This window comes from Aspergillus brunneoviolaceus (genome assembly GCF_003184695.1).
Source record: "Aspergillus brunneoviolaceus CBS 621.78 unplaced genomic scaffold BO95scaffold_7, whole genome shotgun sequence".
Taxonomy (NCBI): Eukaryota; Fungi; Ascomycota; class Eurotiomycetes; order Eurotiales; family Aspergillaceae; genus Aspergillus; species Aspergillus brunneoviolaceus.
Window position 1 is genome coordinate 543104 of NW_020290737.1, and position 15641 is coordinate 558744.

Consider the following 15641-nt stretch of genomic DNA (forward strand, 5'->3'; position numbering starts at 1 on the left):
ATCATAAGCAAACGACAAAGTGCCTCGCTCCTATTGACAGCCGAAGGGGGATGAGTCGATACGACGCAAGATTTGACTGAATCATTCTTCTCCTTCCGCCTGCCCAAAATACCTCCCATCTGACGGATCCACTTCCGCGAAGAGCAGCCCACGCAGCTCTTCCTCCGCCGCAACGAGCTCCTCCAGCTCCTTACCAAAGTCACCAGCCGCGAGGGCCTCCTGCTCCGGCGTGTCCGGCCGCAGGGGCTTTTCCAATGCCAACCGCAGCAGAGCGACGACGCCCTGCAGCTCGTTCTTCAGCCTCCCCAAAATCCTCAACCGTCCATCATTCTCGGGAGCATGACTCCGGGAATTGTTCAACCTCCTGGTGGTAGACCCCCCGGCGGCGGCGCGGATCTCCCGCTCCTCGTCGACGACATTCAACCAGCATGGGCAAACCCCGCCCAGGATCTCGGTCCGCCAGCGCCAGACGCGCGGGTGGGCGTTCAGGATCACGGCGCGGGCGACGCCCACCGCCGCGAAGAGGAGGGGCGGGTGCGCGGTCCCGAAAGGATTGGTGAGGGTGCTGTAGATCAGGGGGATGGTCTCCTGCAGGTATTTTGTGGACTCGATGCCGAGGGCGGTGGTCATTCGTTGGATCTCGGTGAGGAGGAGCGTGGAGAGCCTGGGGTGGGGGAAGGAGGTCAGTGCGGAGGAAGCGGAGGGGGAGGTGATTGGGTTCGTGGAGCTGATGTGGTGGAAGGAGGTGATCAGGTTGTCGCGCAGGGTTTTGGTCAGGCCCGCGGTGAATTCGGGTTTATTGCTGCTGCTGCTGCTGCCGCCGGTGGCGTAGCTGGTTTCGAGGAGCGCGTGCAGGGCCGGGTAGGCGGTGCTCAACAGGCGAAGGGAGTCGTCTTCCGGGGTGATGGTCGGCAGGGAGAGTAGGCATGGCCGGAGGGCGTCCTCGAAGACGGAGCTGAGGTTCGTGCGCCGCAGGATGTCCGATTGGACGGAGCGGATGGGTTGCAGGAGTTCTCTGAGGAGGGTGCAGCCGCGGATCTTGGGGGTCAGGGTCTCGTCGTCGATGAGCGCGAGGATTGGCGGGATGAGTTGCGAGAATTGTCGTTCTAGTTGGGTGATCGATGTGGACTTTGCGGGAACAGTCTAGGGGTTAGTGATGCTGGTTCTTTTTGGGGGGGGGGGCTTCAATTTCAGGTGTCAAGGGAGACAAACGTCATATTGAGCGAGTGCCCAGCTAAAGACTGTGGTTGAGTAAACGGCAAAAGCCTTCCAGGGCTTCGCTTCTGGGTCCAGAGTGGTGAGGTCGAATCGGGCCAGAGGCACAGGGTGGAAGTTCTTGCGGCCCTCTGCTGTAATGGCTGGGTTCCTCGTCTTGGTGAAGAGAGGTCGGATCCTCTCCTTCAGGACCGTCTCGAGATGCGTCCACAGAGTGCCATCGGAGCGCGTGGTCGCGCTGAAACCTCGAAGGATGTCAATTGAGATCCGGTGCGCTTCTTCGGTGGACCAGGGATCGGCTTCCGAAGTGAAGCTAGCAAGCGCAACGAGAATATTAGGGATGTTGGCCGCTTTGCCAATGGGGTGCACTTTGTTCAGTCCGGAGATGACGGTGATAGCTTGCGTCAGCTTTTGCTTCTCTTCAGCAATGACGGCAAGCTTGCGTTCTGGAGGAATGGTTAGCAGCGTGTTATTTCAAGAGAACCGGGCCGATCTTACCACTGGCCTCTTCGATTGTCTCCGCGAAGATGGACGAAGGGAGGGCAGCGTTGCTTGCCCAGTCATAGATGTAATCTGCCGCCTCTACATCGGCTTCAAGCGCCGTCTCAGAAGCCCAGTTGTGCAGGACTGCTTGGGCCACCAGTAGGTTCTCACGAAGCTGAAGGGGATTTGTCAGCAATGACTATTGTATGTGCTAAGCTGGGTCGCTTACTTTGGCCGGGTCCGATTCAGCTTGAGACAAGCAATCCTGCCATAGGTGATTCAAGCCTCCCGTGGTGGTATAGCGGGCAGTCGCAGCCTCTGGGAGTTGAAGATCACCTCGCGGGAGGGATTCGCATGCTGCCGCGCGGAGTTCTTCCATCTATCCGTGCACTTGGCAGGCAATCCAGCGCTCTTGCCCTAAAAGGAGGTTACGATGAGTTGTGAATTGTTATTGAAGGCTTTACTGGAAATTCAACAGGCGGGAGAAGGTTCAGGTGACACAGAGGTCCAGAACTTGAGAATTTGAGGAGAAAGTTGGACTGCGATCCCATGGTTTGTATGACGGCAGTTTATGCAGCGAGCGGTCAGTTGGCGGATTTCGCCCAAGCCGTCAGTCACGCTGCAACTCCATGTCTACAGTTACTTGAGACCACGAAAAAATTGTTCAGCTATGCGCTCGCTAACTTCTATTCATAAATTTTGACTCTATCAGACCCCAAGCTCTTGTCTTTTATCAGCTAAGACTTTCAGGACTTCCTCTTGATCGGTTGACTCGGGATGCACTAGTTGCCATTCAACCACCATCTGCAATGCCTTGGCCAGCCATGGTCCCTTCTTACCACCCATGGTCTTCATGACTTGATCGCCATTAACAAGCGGTTTCAGATCGTATACATCTTGCAAGCCTTGTTCCTTGATGTACCCGATAAACCTGGCATACTCTTCGACCACTAATGCACAACATAAGTCAGCTGTCCGTACGGGTTGTGTGGGAAGAATGGGCTTGAGATTCTCACCTAGGTCATACTGGCGTCCGCTCACGACCTCCTGAAGTATGGCCTGAACAATGCACAGCCTCCAGTCCTTTTTCCAAGAACGAATGTGCAACCCAACGTGCCTGCGAACTTCCATTGCCGTTCCACTCACAGTCCCTTCCAAGATTGAGTTCTTCACCTCAATAATCGACTGCCAGCTTGCTGCTGCATCTCCCACAACAGATATCACTTTGTTGTCAGCTCGCAAGCTTTCTTTGGCAACTCCTGCAGCCCGAGGCGGTGGTGGCCGCCCTTTGCCTTTTGGGGGGCGGCCTGGGACCTTTGACCACGGAGCCATTGCTGAGAGCATCCAGGCGTAGAACTCCTCTTGCTTGTCGCGAATGAGAAAGTTCCGAACTTGTTCCACTGTCTGTCGAGGGTCGACATCAGTAGGCCGTATCAGTCTCTCTACTGTGTTGTAGGCGAAATGCCAGGATGAAGTCTCAACAGTGGCATCATCCTGGAAATTAGCGAAGATAGTCGGATAAAGACCTAGGCGATCTATTATATGTAGGGCACCGCGAGGATCAGGTCCTAAAAATAATCAGCATAAGATCTAGCGTAAGTTGGAGGCATATTCGCTAACCATAAAGCATCTTTTCAAGTTCCTTCAGGACTCGCTCACGGCTGATTTTAAGCTTAAGAGCCTCGCCTATATGAGCGTTCTGCATTGCCGCCTCAGTTTCAGGGTGTATCAGGTATCCCAGGCGGCTCGCGAAACGGATTAGTCGTAGCACACGCAATGGGTCATCCTGGAATGTTTGATATGGCTCCAATGGAGTGCGGATGATCTGGTCCTGCATATCCTGAAGACCGCGTCTGGTCAAATCTTCGACCTTGGACTCGTTGAGATTATAGAAAAGTGCGTTGATGGTGGCGTCCCGGCGCAACGCGTCTTCCTCGGCTGTTCCGAACTCCATCTGAGGGTTCCGGCTATCGGCGGTATATGTCTCTTTCCTCAAGTTGACCAAGTCTACATCGAAGCCGAAAATGTTCGTCGTCACTGTTTCTAGGTGCTTGGATTTCTCCGGATTCGCCTCGATCTTATGCAGACTGACAAGCTCTTTGCCTAGATCGCCGCTCGCATGATCCTTCCGGTATTTGTCCAAGTTGCCAGGGATGTCCATGTACTCTTTCAGCAAGAGCCCAAACTGATATCCAGTCATGTTGTTGATGCCAACATCGATATCTTGGCTGTCCACTCCGAGCAACTTGTCGCGCACCCATCCTCCAGTGAATCGCAAGACAGTGCCGGAGGGGTTCGCATCATGAGAACCTTCTGCGCACTTTCGTTCATGTATATACTTTGCAACATCAAGTAGGAGGGTTTTGAGAGTATTCTCGAGAGGCGTCAACTGGATTTCAGGGAGAGTATCGGTGGATTCGCTCATGGTGTTCTCGCGCGGGGCAGCCACAGACAGGCGCCGTCGTTTTTCCGGTCGGTGAGAAGGGCTGCGGGATTCGGGACGTCTCATGAACGAGATGGAAAGAGCAGCTCTGTGCTTGTGCAGGTGTTGCCGAGGATATGAGTTGGGGGTAGAGGATTGAGGATGGAGGCGTGTTAGAGGGGTAGAATGGGCAGCGCTATAAGTTCGTGAAGAAAGAATGACGGCGGGGCGGAATCGAGGGAACTTGACCAGGGCACGGGGGGGAAGAGTCGCACACATTGACATATGCCATGACAACCGTGACTCAGGAGCGGTTCATCAGGGAAGTATGACAGAACATTGACCGGGCTGCTCTTCAAAAGAGAGAAGTCCATTCCAAGAATAGAGCATGACTGCAGCGACGGAGCAATAGTACAACCGGCAGATTCATGCGGGCTGCCTCCACCGCCTGCCTCTTCAGAATCATTCTCCATCGGCACGGTGAGGTCACAGAGAGTCGGTTTGTTGTTATTGGCTTGTTGACTTTAAGGTGATTGACAATCTAATGTGTATCGATTAAATGAATCTTTGAGGCTAGTCTGAAATTCTGCCGAGTCGATAATTGTCCGTGGCTGACAGGAGGTCTCACGTGCATGGTCCGATTTACCTCTACTGTTCTCCCACGTTGCGGCCGCGGTGAAGTGGCTTCATTCATTCCAGCACCGTCTTATTTTCTCTTCATCTTCCTTCCCTCTTTCTCCATTCCACATCTCCCAGGCTGACAGCTGACTTTACTCCTCGCGCACTTCTTGCTTGACCTTCTAATATTTCTGACATCGTCTTCCCAGTCGATGGGCTCTAGATTCTTTTCAACCTCTTTTAGTGTCGCGTCGCAACTTACTCGGAGTCCATGACATCGCCCGGAGATGCTGCTCCGGTCAAGCCTCCGCCGTCGTTCTCGCCCGGCGTTCCGCGTGTCGCTTCCAAGACGAGGTATCCAAACCAGCGCCGCGACTCTTCTCCGTCTCTAGATGCAGATCTTGCTGAGTCCAGGGTCGCATCCCCGAACCCGCCTCTTTCCGCCACGACGTCAGAATTGCCAATTCGATCAGCATCACCGCGGACACCGTCCTTTCGATCGTCAACACCCCAATTGGCCCGGTCATCCCTCGGCTCTCCAGTAGAAGGACGGTTTGAAGGCTCCGAGGAGATACGCTCGCTGATCATACGCTCGTTCTCTCCGGTAGTCGGAGTCTATGCATCAGCGGACACCGATGAATTAGTAAGGCAAAAGGGGTTTGCGGGCGGGTTTTGGCAGTTAATCCGGCCATTTGGCGAGAATATCCCAGGAAAGCTTGTCATTCGGGATAGTGTTGGAGCGAGTCGGAGCTGGGAGGATTATGGAGTGCGCTTTGTCGATCTTGGAAACAATAATCAAAGTCCCCCTGAGTCAAGCGGGGGGCGGAGCTCCCCTTTAGCACACGTGGAGGAGGTCTTGGAGAAGCAACTGGGCTCATTGGACGATCCGCTGGGCGGGTCTCTATACCCCAAGGACTTTCTCGGTCTCCCCAGCACATCACCATTATACAAACTATACCTTCGACAGCTTTTATCCATAGCATCGGCGACACCCCACGAGACTTTTCGACATCCAGTGGCCTGTGTTATCGCCATCAGCTCGCGCAATATTGCCCCTCTGGAGACTCTGAGACGACTCTATGCAGACACCAACAATGGAGACAAACGGGTGCCTGACTGGATCCATCCTGAGTATCTCCGGTACTACGTCTTAGTGCATGATGAGGATCGCGACGACATCACAGAGTCTACGAAGCTATACGATCAAATGAAACGCCATTTCGGGCTTCATTGTCACCTGCTGAGATTGCGCAGCAATCAATGTGTGGTTACAGATGATGACAGTGTTCAAGTACCTGAGTGTGAATGGCTTTCGCCATCGGAGCGGTTGCATGGCTGGGCAGGTGAGACAGGTCGCTTGGACTGATTGTGCCTTAAGTGCTAATAAATACCAGAGCCCTTAGTAGACCTTGATACGGGTGGGCTTCCACACGTCTTTGAGTCGGATATGATGGCGATTAGGGCATTCGTTCGGGAATTAGTTGCGCAATCAGTCGTGCCGTACATGGAAAACCGAGTGGCGGTATGGAATGATCAAGTAGCCTCTCGCAGACGTGGTATCAGCGGAAGATTCATGTCCATGTCACGCCGTTGGGCAGGCTTCGGATCCGGCTCTCGATCCAGTCTGACCTCTGGTGGAGCTAGTGGCAATTATGATACGGCTCATGGCTACTACAGATTTGACGCGCCCGAGGCTGTCCTGCGTAAGATGGCTGACTTTGCATTTATGCTTCGTGATTGGAAGCTTTCCGCATCGACGTACGAACTTTTGCGGTCCGATTACGCGAACGACAAGGCTTGGAAATATCACGCGGGTGCCTATGAGATGTCGGCTGTGAGCATGCTCTTAAGTCCATCTTCCATGAGTACCAAAGTCAAGATCGAGGCGATTGATCAGATGCTCGAGACGGCCTCTTATTCGTACTTAACTCGATGCTCGGATGCGCCCAACACTCTACGATGTCTGACTCTAGCGATGGAGTTGTTTAAATCACGGGGTGGCTCGGCGGTAGAGAGCGCGGCTAGATGGGCCATGCGGGTCATGGACCAGGGTCTCGCCGGCTCTATCGGGCAGGGTCTCTTCAGTGAACGAATCTCGGCCTGTTATGCGGCCCGCAACGCCGTGCCTGGCATGAAATGGGGGTCTCGTCGTCGCAAGGCCGGGATGTGGAGCGTTTTCGCTGCAGATCTGTGGCTTCGACTGGGGAAACCTTCCCTAGCCTCGGCAGCCTTGGAGGAGGCGGAGCGCCTGTATGCGGACGTTCTGCAGGGGGATGGGGCATTTTCAATGCCAGAGATGCAAACTTTCATCGACAACCTTAGGCATGCCGTGAAGGTTGAGTATCTCGAGGCTCGAGGCCTAGATACTAGGGACGAGACAGCCACCGCAGCAGCTCTGGGAACCGAAGAGACGAGCGAGCAGCTGGATCGACGCAAGAATCGGAAGTCCCTGATTGTGAATCCTCTGGACTCCGGACTTAGCCCGACACAGGGTATGAGGGATAATGACAATGCAGCCGATGATGACTTTGAACGAGCTTAGGGACGGAATGAAAAGGCCGGATAGGCGCATGGAAGGTTATACATCATTATAGACACTCGTCGAATCTAATGCTTCGTATATATGTGTCACCTGCGTTGTAATTGCTCTGCTCTTTTACCTTGCCAGTCACTGAGCCATCATCTCATGTAAGCCCGGCATGCAGTAACCAGGGTCTTCCAACCGTCCGATGACGTCCACGGTGCATTCCCCGAGCGAACCATCACATGACCCGATCTTATCGATAAGATCACCACCCGGACAACCAACGGGCTGGCCCATTTATTGACATCAGATTCCCACCCGAAGGACACCGCGGAACAAAGGCCAGAGCAGCCGTCAAGCAGGCAGAGCCCTCACAACACTGCTTACTGCTGACGATTTATGTCATACTTTCTCCCACGAATATCTAATCCTAATCTCACCATCATCATCTAAATCTACCACATCTCACCCGCGAAGAATCCAACATGAACGACCTCCTCAACTACATCCTCTCGCAGGATCAATTCAGAAAGTGGGTAATCCATCGACTGGACCAGCCAGCCCCGTGTCCGTTGAATCCCAGTCTATCGCACAGCTCACAAAAAGTGTCATCTCACTGATCCTTTGGTTTGGCATGACAGAAACCGCCTCCCATCCCTCTACTCCGACTTCCCCACCCACCGCAAGATCAACCCAGAGGGGTACAACACCAACATCGCAGCATGGCAACACGCCCTCGCCAACGCCGCGAAACACGGCTACATCCACTCCACCCCTTCATGCTCGTCCCCCGCCAGCGCGAAGCCAAAGGCCAATCATCTGATCCTACGAGCGGACGAGACTCTTCTCCGTGATTTGGAAATCCCCGAGTGCGGGCGACCGGTGGCGCTGGGGGCGGTTTTTGTGAGCCTCTCTTTTCATTTCCCTCATCTTGTTTGGTCGAAGGGTTTTTCAGGGGTGTTATTTTTTTTTCTGGGGAAGGAAGTCTCGTCGCTAACACGACCATGGTTCTGTGTCTTTTTCTTAGGATGAGGCGATCCGGAATCGCACGATGGTGCCGTTGCAGATGTACAAGAATAGTGGGGTGAGCTTGCAGAAGCCCGGTTGGGGGATCGATACTTCGGCGTTGAGTCCCTGGGTGGTCATGAGCTGGGGAATGAAGCAGTTGAAGGGGGTGGTTTTGGGGTCCGAGGAGACGACGCCCCGACTGCAGGCGCAGGAGTTGGTGCTGGTGGAGAATCTGAAGGTATGTTCTCAAATGAAGAGGCGATGCGGTCAGATTGGGTGAGGGGCTGATGGTTGCTTTGCTGTGGTTGTGGAACAGGAAGCTGCTGAGAGAGTGGTTAAGAAGGCTACGGGGCAGAATCCGTCCAAGACGGACCTGGTCTACTCTAAGGAGGAGTTTGTGGAGGAGTTCGCTTCTATCTTGGATGAGGGGAGCCAGTTGTCCGATGCGGATCTGGATGTGCTTTTGCTGTATCTGTCCCGCGATAGTGGGGCCATCGCGTACGATGGAAAGGTTTGTTTCTTGCATTGTTTTTGTCTATCATTGGGGTGTTTATGGCTAATTATGGTGTAGACTATCAGATTTAGACCTACCAACGACTCGCCGAGGGAGATCACGGAGCAAGATACCGCCGTGGCCTCGATCAAATCGCTCATGGCTACGATGGCCACCCAGGTCGAGAGTCTGGAGAAGAAGATCGACGAGCTGAATCTGACTGCGAAGACGGCGCTGCAGAACAAGAATCGCGTCTCTGCGCTTTCGGCTGTACGCTCGAAAAAACTTGCTGAGCACAATCTCAAGCAGAGATTCGATACCCTGATGCAGCTCGAGGAGGTCTATTCGAAGATAGAACAAGCTACGGATCAGGTTGAGTTTGTTAAGGTAATGGAGTCGAGCGCTGGAGCGCTGCGTGGCTTGCATGCACAGATCGGAGGTGCGGCTAGGGTTGAGGATGTAGTGGAGGAGTTGCGTGATGAGATGACAAAGGTGGATGAGGTCGGAAACATCCTGAATGAGGCCGGTCCGCAGATCGACGAGATGGAGATCGATGAGGAGCTTGAGGAGTTGGAGAACAAAGAGCGGGAGGCGAGAGAGGAGAAGGAAGCAGAAGAGACCCGCAACAAACTTGCCGAACTCGACAAGCTCAAGCAGCGTGCCGAAGAAGCCGCGCGCAGTGCAGCAGCAGAGAGGGATCTTGATTCTGAGCTAGAGGAGAGGTTGTCCCGCATGTCGGTCGAAGAAACCCCCAGCGCCACAGCTCAGTGATCAAGGAGAGCAGCCTTTAACCGTCGAAGATTATATATACAGAACATGAGGTCTGGCGACCAGCATCACGGGAGCATTAGTGATGCATTTCAGTCAGTCCGCCATTGAATGACTCTGGTGGCAGTGGAGTCTCGGGCGCTACAGCACCTGACATACTGGCATCTACAGGCACACTGTCGGGAGGATCTGTGGTGTCCGCTGGCAACGAGGCATCTGTCAGCTCTGAAGCAGGTGTGTTCTGCATTGTACTCGACGCAGCGGATTCTTGTGGTGTTGTCGTACGCGCCGCCGCGCGACTCTTTTGCCGAGCATTGGCAATGAGTTTCTTGAAGTCGTCTTCATGGCTTGATGACCAAGCAGCTTTATCGAAATCCTTGCGCATGATTGATCCAGGAGCCTCGGACGATGAAGAAGATTGGTTGCCTTGAGTTCGTTCCCAGATGTCGAGTTCACGCAACAAGATTCCATGAGGCTTAGGCGACTTGGAGTCGCAATTAGCGTTCCACAGATTCACCCATTCGGTATGGCGTCTTTGCAGCAGTGGCCGTGGGCCTGTATTGGGGATGCCCAGATCTTTGAGCTTTTTCCGAAGCATACTCTCCTTATATAGAGAATAATTAATGGTTGGAAGTCTCTCAAGTGGTTTGTTCTTGGGATTCCTGTATGGAACTGGCGCAGACATCGACATTTGTAGAGAGCTATAAGAGTCAGAACCGTTTCTGACACACGTAAGCATGAGAGCATCCTTACCCGAAGGAAGTCTTGGGGGAAGCTTTGGGTGGTGCAGGTTCTCCGGTGCATTTATCAAGATGTGAGAACACGGCTTCGTTCTTCATCCTCCGCTGACATACAGGACACGCGACAAGTCCATCTGCTGGAAGCCAGCCTTTAGCACACTGCATCGGACAGCTCGTAGGACATGAAAAAAAAACATACCTGGAACAAACTCCTCATCCTGACTATCGTCAATCACCTCAATCACTTCTGCAGGAGCTTGCTGCGTCGGACCTCCCCCCCTCGCCTGCGAGCGCGTCCGCACCCCCTCCACTGACCTCACCGCAGCAATATCCGTCTCCGTAGAAGTAGTCGCGATCCCGTCTCCGAGCTCCCCCGACACATCTACCTTCCGCTTCTTCGCTGCCCGCGCTAAACCCCCCTCCTCACTATTTTGCTGCGCCGCCGCCGCCGCCTGGGTGGCTAGCTGCAAGACGCTCGGTCTCGCATTCTGAAACGTCTCAACGAGCTCCTGCACCGCCCAATTCTGCCGCAGCTTCAGCTCCTGGTCCGAGCTGCGACACGCGGGACATTTCCCCTCCGTGCTGAGACAGCGGCGGATGCACAATGAGCAGAATGTGTGGCTGCACGAGGTGATGACGGGGTTCTCGAAGAAGTCCTTGCAGACTTGACATCGCAGGGCGGACTCGAGCGGCGCGAGGAGGGACAGTGGCGTGGTCAGCCAGTCGGTCGAGTCGGGGAGGTCAAACGTCTGGTGGGCCATTGGGTGGTTAAAAGGTATCGACGGTGGACTATTGCGAAAGCATTGAGGTTCTGGGGTTTTGTTTGGTCGGTATTTCGGAAGCTGCTCGGAATTTAGATCCAAATGATAAAGTCAACCAACGCGACTCAAGGCTGGGTGATAGTAGTGCTGGTCAGGGTTAAGGTGAAGTACAATTCGGAGGGCGGAATGGATAAGTGAGATTTTTTGGAGGGCTTTCTTTGTAGGTAAGTAGACTATCAACTTATTGATGGAGGGATGGATTTCGGCGACGGCGGCGGCGGGTGGCGCCAAGACTGCCGCGGAAAAGAAGCTGGCTGACTGATACGCGTAAAGTGGTTTTGGTGGAGAACGCGTCCGTCGTCGGCCGATTTGTCCGCAGCTCACTTTTGTTGACTTCGTGCAAGTGACAAAAGCGAAACGCGATATTCTGACAACATGGCGATCGCGGACTATAAGACCTATCTGGCGGAGAATGTTCTCAATGAGCAGCGCACGGTGAGTCAAACCGGAAAGGAGTCTGTGTTTTGGCCGGGGATTGAGATTGGGATTCTGATTCGATTTCATGTGAATGCTTAGGTCACTTATCGCTCGCTGGGTCGAGCTCTCCGTGTGCATAGCACGTTAGCGAAGCAGTAAGTTCTACCGCGAACTGTCTCGTTCCCAGGGAAGCTCGTCTGCTAACGGTGGTTGATTGCAAGAATGCTGTACGACTTTCACCACAATGAGAACAACAAGAAACCCAACAGCGTCAATGCGACGTATATCCTCACGGGAGTTCAGAAGGCGCCCGAGCCAGCAACCTCCGCGAACGGTTTCCAGTCCAGCGCCGATACAGACGATATCCCCCCTAGCAGCCCCTACATAAGCAGCTCGATGCCGAACCAGGATGGCGATGCAGACGAAGTCGCGATCTCCTCGATACTGCTTGTGCGCGAGGAAGATCTGGAGGGTGAGTGGTGTCGCAGACTTGCGGGACGATTATGGCATGGTGCGTGGTCTTATAAGCTGATAATGGGGGCCAGATGCCAAAGCAACGTTCCAGTCTATCGCCTCGATATATGTCTACAGTTTACAGCCTACTGTGCTGCAGGATCTCAATGTCTTGACGGATGTGGCCCGGGAGACACTGGCCAACCATGCGCAGGAAGACCCGCTGGAGCACGGGTCATCCTGGGGCATGATTCAGAACAAGAACGTCAAGGTTTGTGTCTGTTTTATGTAGTCATTCTCGCCTATTGCCGTTCTAATGCGCTATTTGTGGGGGTTGTAGAGGAGAACTGGCGTTCGACCACCGGTACCTGCACCTGCACCTGCACCCGCCAAATCGGCTGCACCAGCGAAGAAGCCCACGGCAAGTGAAGCGCCAAAGCCGCCGAAGACGGAAACCAAGGAGGAGGAACCCAAGTCTCAGCAGTCGCTAAAAAGGGAGGATTCCGTCTCATCGACTAGGTCGACGGAGAAGACGGCACCGGTCAAGGAGAAGAGTAGCATATTCAGTTCGTTTGCCAAGGCCAAAGCGAAGCCAAAGAAGGTGGATGAGCCAACTCCCGCTTCTTCTGGCGTTGATACGGTTAGTTCTCTTCCGGTCTCACGTGCGGTTTCGAATGCAGGCTAACAGGTATATTAGGCCGAACCTAGCGCCTCTGAAGATGGTAAGTGTATGAGAAGTTTTCAGAAAATGACGGTGACTAATACTGGGCAGTTGTTCTGGACGACGCATCCGAGGACGAGCCTGACGAACTATTCCCTGACTCGGGCAAGTCTGCTTCTACCAGCACGCGGGAGACTCGGAAAGAGCGGGAGGAGAGGCTTCGGAAGATGATGGAGGATGATGGTATGTTCCTCCATTCTGCCTCATTGGCAGCTGTTGACTCGTACAGATGAGGAAGAAGATGAAGAAATGCCTGATGCCGCGCCGTCACCCGAAGAGGAGTTTAATGTCATCGACCAACCACCTCCTAAAGCGGCCGAACCCAAGGAAGAGGTGATTGTCCGCGCAGGCCGTCGACGAGGCAGGCGCCAGGTGATGAAGAAGAAGACGGTCAAGGATGAAGAGGGCTACCTCGGTGAGATCTCCCTCGGTGTACTTTTTTTCCGGAAGACATTCACTGACTATTTGGTCTAGTCACCGTCGAAGAGCCGAGCTGGGAGTCATTTTCGGAGGATGAACCAGCACCGCCGCCCAAGAAGAAGCCGGCCGTAAGTGCGCCCAAGGGGAAAGCCGGGCCTAAAGCTGGTCAGGGCAGCATCATGTCGTTCTTTGCAAAGAAATAGCGAGGCAGTGGTGGAGGCGAGGGTGGTGGCATGATACAAGAACGGAGCGGTGTTTACACTGTACAACGTAGAGATCTCTATCAGACAACTAGATACCGATCTATCGCAGTTATGGAGCGTGTCGAGTCACAAGTCATACGATGCAGACGGTGCAGACGGTGCAAGTGTAACAATGCAATGCGACGCGACCGAATGACGGCCTCGGCGCCGATCCCTGTTGATCTTCTCCGCATCTCTGGCCCGCATTCCAACTTCCTTCCCCTTGTCACCTCCGTCACGCCCACCAGTCCACTTCTCCATCATGCCTCCTCCTCTTCCTTTCTTTTCACCTTGGTCTTTGTGGAATAATTGTTTATCTCCCACTGTGTCGCACCACACCGACTTCCTAAAATACCTAGGCTCGTTATGACACGCTCTGCGGCACTAATCGTCGTTCTAGCAGCCAGTATAGGCGCTACAAGTGCTACAGTTCGCGATGAGCAGGCGATTCTGCGGCGTTCCTGTCCTGACTACCTATCCTATTCCTCTGTCGGACAGTGAGTTGCGACTCTGGCCTTCCAACTTTGAAGATTCCAACTAATCACCCGCAGTGCCCCGTACAGCGGCGGTGCCTTGAATCTGCCGTTCCAGCGCCCTTCTGTCGAATGCCGGGCCTTCTCTTCACCTGCAGTAGAGACTGTCATTGAAGATGTGACGTCGCGAATGGTCGACAAAGACCTCGCGCAGCTGTTCCGGAATGCCTTTCCCAACACGCTAGACACGACCATCCGCTGGCACGTCAACGGGACCCAGACATCAACGTCAACAGATTCCCCGAAGCGGAAACGAGCCAACAACAACGCACCTCAATGGCAAGGGCTGCAGTCCTTCATAGTCACCGGCGACATCAACGCCGAATGGCTGCGCGACTCGACCAACCAGCTCTCCGGCTATCAGGCCCTGGCCAAGGAGGACCAGGCTCTCTACAACCTCATCCTCGGTGCCATCAACACCCAGGTGGAATACGTCATCCAGTCCCCCTACTGCAATGCCTTCCAGCCGCCCTCGGCAAGTGGCATTCAGCCGGCCAGCAGCAGCCAGCAGGACACGGTGACGCCAGCGTACAACACCTCCGTGGTCTTCGAGTGCAAGTACGAGCTCGACTCGCTGGCCAACTTCCTCGCGCTAGGCACCCAGTTCCACGAGCACACGGGGTCGACCGAGTTTCTGACTCCGAGATGGTACCAGGCCCTCGACACCGTGCTGCGGGTCCTCGACGCTCAGTCCCAACCGACGTTCAACGCCGCCCAGCAGTACGTGACGAACGAGTACACCTTCCAGCGCCAGACGACCCTGGGCACCGAGACCCTCAATCTCGCGGGGATCGGCAACCCGCTCAACGGCGGCACGGGGCTCATCCGCAGCGCCTTCCGGCCCAGCGACGACGCCACCATCCTGGGCTTCTTCATCCCCCCGAACGCCATGATGGCCGTGCAGCTGCAGAAAACCGCCGCGGTGCTGCGCCGCCGCGCCGCGGCAGCGGGGAACGGGAACAACAACAAAAACAACAACGCAACCCACCTCGATGTCGTCGCGGATGACCTGCAGTCCCGCGGGGAGAAGCTCGCGCAGGCCGTCCGCGAGCACGGCATCGTTCATCACCCGGTGTACGGCGACGTCTACGCCTTCGAGGTGGACGGATACGGCTCGCGCATCCTGATGGACGACGCGAACGTGCCCTCGCTGCTCTCACTGCCGCTTTTAGGTTTTGTCGACCAGCAGGACCCCGTCTATCAGAACACGCGCAAGATGATTTTGAGTCCCGCCGGAAACCCGTACTATCTGACCGGGACGGATTTCCATGGTATCGGGGGTCCGCATAGTATGTCCCCCCCTCCCCTATGTTTCCCGGCTTGGGTATTTCCAATCTTCAGAGAAGAAAAGAGGACTAATTTTTTCTCTCTTGTTTTCGTGTAGTCGGTCTACAGAATGCATGGCCCATGTCCCTGCTCGTGCAAGCGATGACCACGGACAACATCACCGAAATCACCGAGTGCGTGAACCTGGTCCGCAACTCGAGTCTGCTGGGCTTGGTCCACGAGTCGATCAACGTGAACAACATCTCCACGTACACGCGGCCGTGGTTCGCGTGGGCGAACTCGGTCTTCGCGCAGACGATCCTCAAGCTCGCCGCCGAGAAGCCCGCTTTGGTGTTTGGGGAGGGGGCCGAGCCGTATGTTATTGAGTAGAGAGAGTGTGTGTGTATGTGTGCGTGTGTTTGGAGTGTACGTGTGGGTACTCTGCTCGTGAGACATATTACACCCGCTGGTGTTGAGTTTGGTCTGCGGCTTTAGCG

General features: G+C 54.6%; 6 protein-coding genes across 6 annotated transcripts; 4 read left to right on the forward strand and 2 right to left on the reverse strand.

Moving 5' to 3' along the window:
* Positions 1-81: 81 nt before the first annotated feature.
* Positions 82-4123, reverse strand: BO95DRAFT_450040 (tRNA adenylyltransferase; the record flags this gene model as incomplete). The annotated part of the gene is made up of 8 exons (XM_025587985.1): positions 82-313; positions 377-1128; positions 1213-1634; positions 1768-1873; positions 1928-2077; positions 2443-2648; positions 2715-3266; positions 3319-4123. The coding sequence occupies 8 exons, from the start codon at positions 4121-4123 to the stop codon at positions 82-84; spliced, it is 3225 nt and encodes a 1074-aa protein (XP_025446429.1).
* Positions 4124-4674: 551 nt separating this feature from the next.
* On the forward strand, positions 4675-7280 carry BO95DRAFT_405641 (TRAPP III-specific subunit 85 family protein; the record flags this gene model as incomplete). Its single annotated transcript, XM_025584013.1, has 2 exons — positions 4675-6081; positions 6133-7280. The coding sequence occupies exons 1-2, from the start codon at positions 5010-5012 to the stop codon at positions 7278-7280; spliced, it is 2220 nt and encodes a 739-aa protein (XP_025446430.1). The 5' UTR covers positions 4675-5009.
* Positions 7281-7577: 297 nt separating this feature from the next.
* Positions 7578-9572, forward strand: BO95DRAFT_249250 (putative vacuolar sorting protein SNF7 family protein). The gene is made up of 5 exons (XM_025581412.1): positions 7578-7794; positions 7904-8165; positions 8290-8508; positions 8587-8781; positions 8842-9572. Exons 1-5 carry the CDS (start codon positions 7748-7750, stop codon positions 9532-9534), a joined length of 1416 nt encoding a protein of 471 aa, XP_025446431.1. The 5' UTR covers positions 7578-7747; the 3' UTR covers positions 9535-9572.
* A 38-nt stretch (positions 9573-9610) lies between these two features.
* Positions 9611-11219, reverse strand: rad18 (E3 ubiquitin-protein ligase RAD18; the record flags this gene model as incomplete). Its single annotated transcript, XM_025589538.1, has 5 exons — positions 10650-11219; positions 10471-10586; positions 10285-10408; positions 9784-10232; positions 9611-9756 (listed from the first exon to the last, which is right to left on the reverse strand). Exons 1-5 carry the CDS (start codon positions 11030-11032, stop codon positions 9611-9613), a joined length of 1218 nt encoding a protein of 405 aa, XP_025446432.1. The 5' UTR covers positions 11033-11219.
* A 248-nt stretch (positions 11220-11467) lies between these two features.
* On the forward strand, positions 11468-13306 carry BO95DRAFT_459858 (uncharacterized protein; the record flags this gene model as incomplete). The annotated part of the gene is made up of 9 exons (XM_025588687.1): positions 11468-11527; positions 11609-11664; positions 11731-11981; positions 12055-12233; positions 12303-12602; positions 12660-12684; positions 12735-12866; positions 12913-13098; positions 13158-13306. 9 exons carry the CDS (start codon positions 11468-11470, stop codon positions 13304-13306), a joined length of 1338 nt encoding a protein of 445 aa, XP_025446433.1.
* Positions 13307-13343: 37 nt separating this feature from the next.
* Positions 13344-15608, forward strand: BO95DRAFT_249506 (glycoside hydrolase family 125 protein). Its single transcript, XM_025581413.1, has 3 exons — positions 13344-13842; positions 13909-15167; positions 15263-15608. Exons 1-3 carry the CDS (start codon positions 13712-13714, stop codon positions 15532-15534), a joined length of 1662 nt encoding a protein of 553 aa, XP_025446434.1. The 5' UTR covers positions 13344-13711; the 3' UTR covers positions 15535-15608.
* Positions 15609-15641: the final 33 nt, after the last annotated feature.

Excerpts from the sequence above, each read along its gene's own strand:
- BO95DRAFT_249250 (XM_025581412.1), top strand. The coding sequence starts at position 7,748 with ATGAACGACCTCCTCAACTACATCCTCTCGCAGGATCAATTCAGAAA. Across the intron at positions 8,509-8,586 it reads TGCTGGTGGAGAATCTGAAG|GAAGCTGCTGAGAGAGTGGT; the intron begins GTATGTTCTCAA and ends GTTGTGGAACAG. Across the intron at positions 8,782-8,841 it reads CCATCGCGTACGATGGAAAG|ACTATCAGATTTAGACCTAC; the intron begins GTTTGTTTCTTG and ends ATTATGGTGTAG.
- BO95DRAFT_249506 (XM_025581413.1), top strand. The coding sequence starts at position 13,712 with ATGACACGCTCTGCGGCACTAATCGTCGTTCTAGCAGCCAGTATAGGC. Across the intron at positions 13,843-13,908 it reads TCCTATTCCTCTGTCGGACA|CGGCGGTGCCTTGAATCTGC; the intron begins GTGAGTTGCGAC and ends TGCCCCGTACAG. Across the intron at positions 15,168-15,262 it reads TGGTATCGGGGGTCCGCATA|TCGGTCTACAGAATGCATGG; the intron begins GTATGTCCCCCC and ends GTTTTCGTGTAG.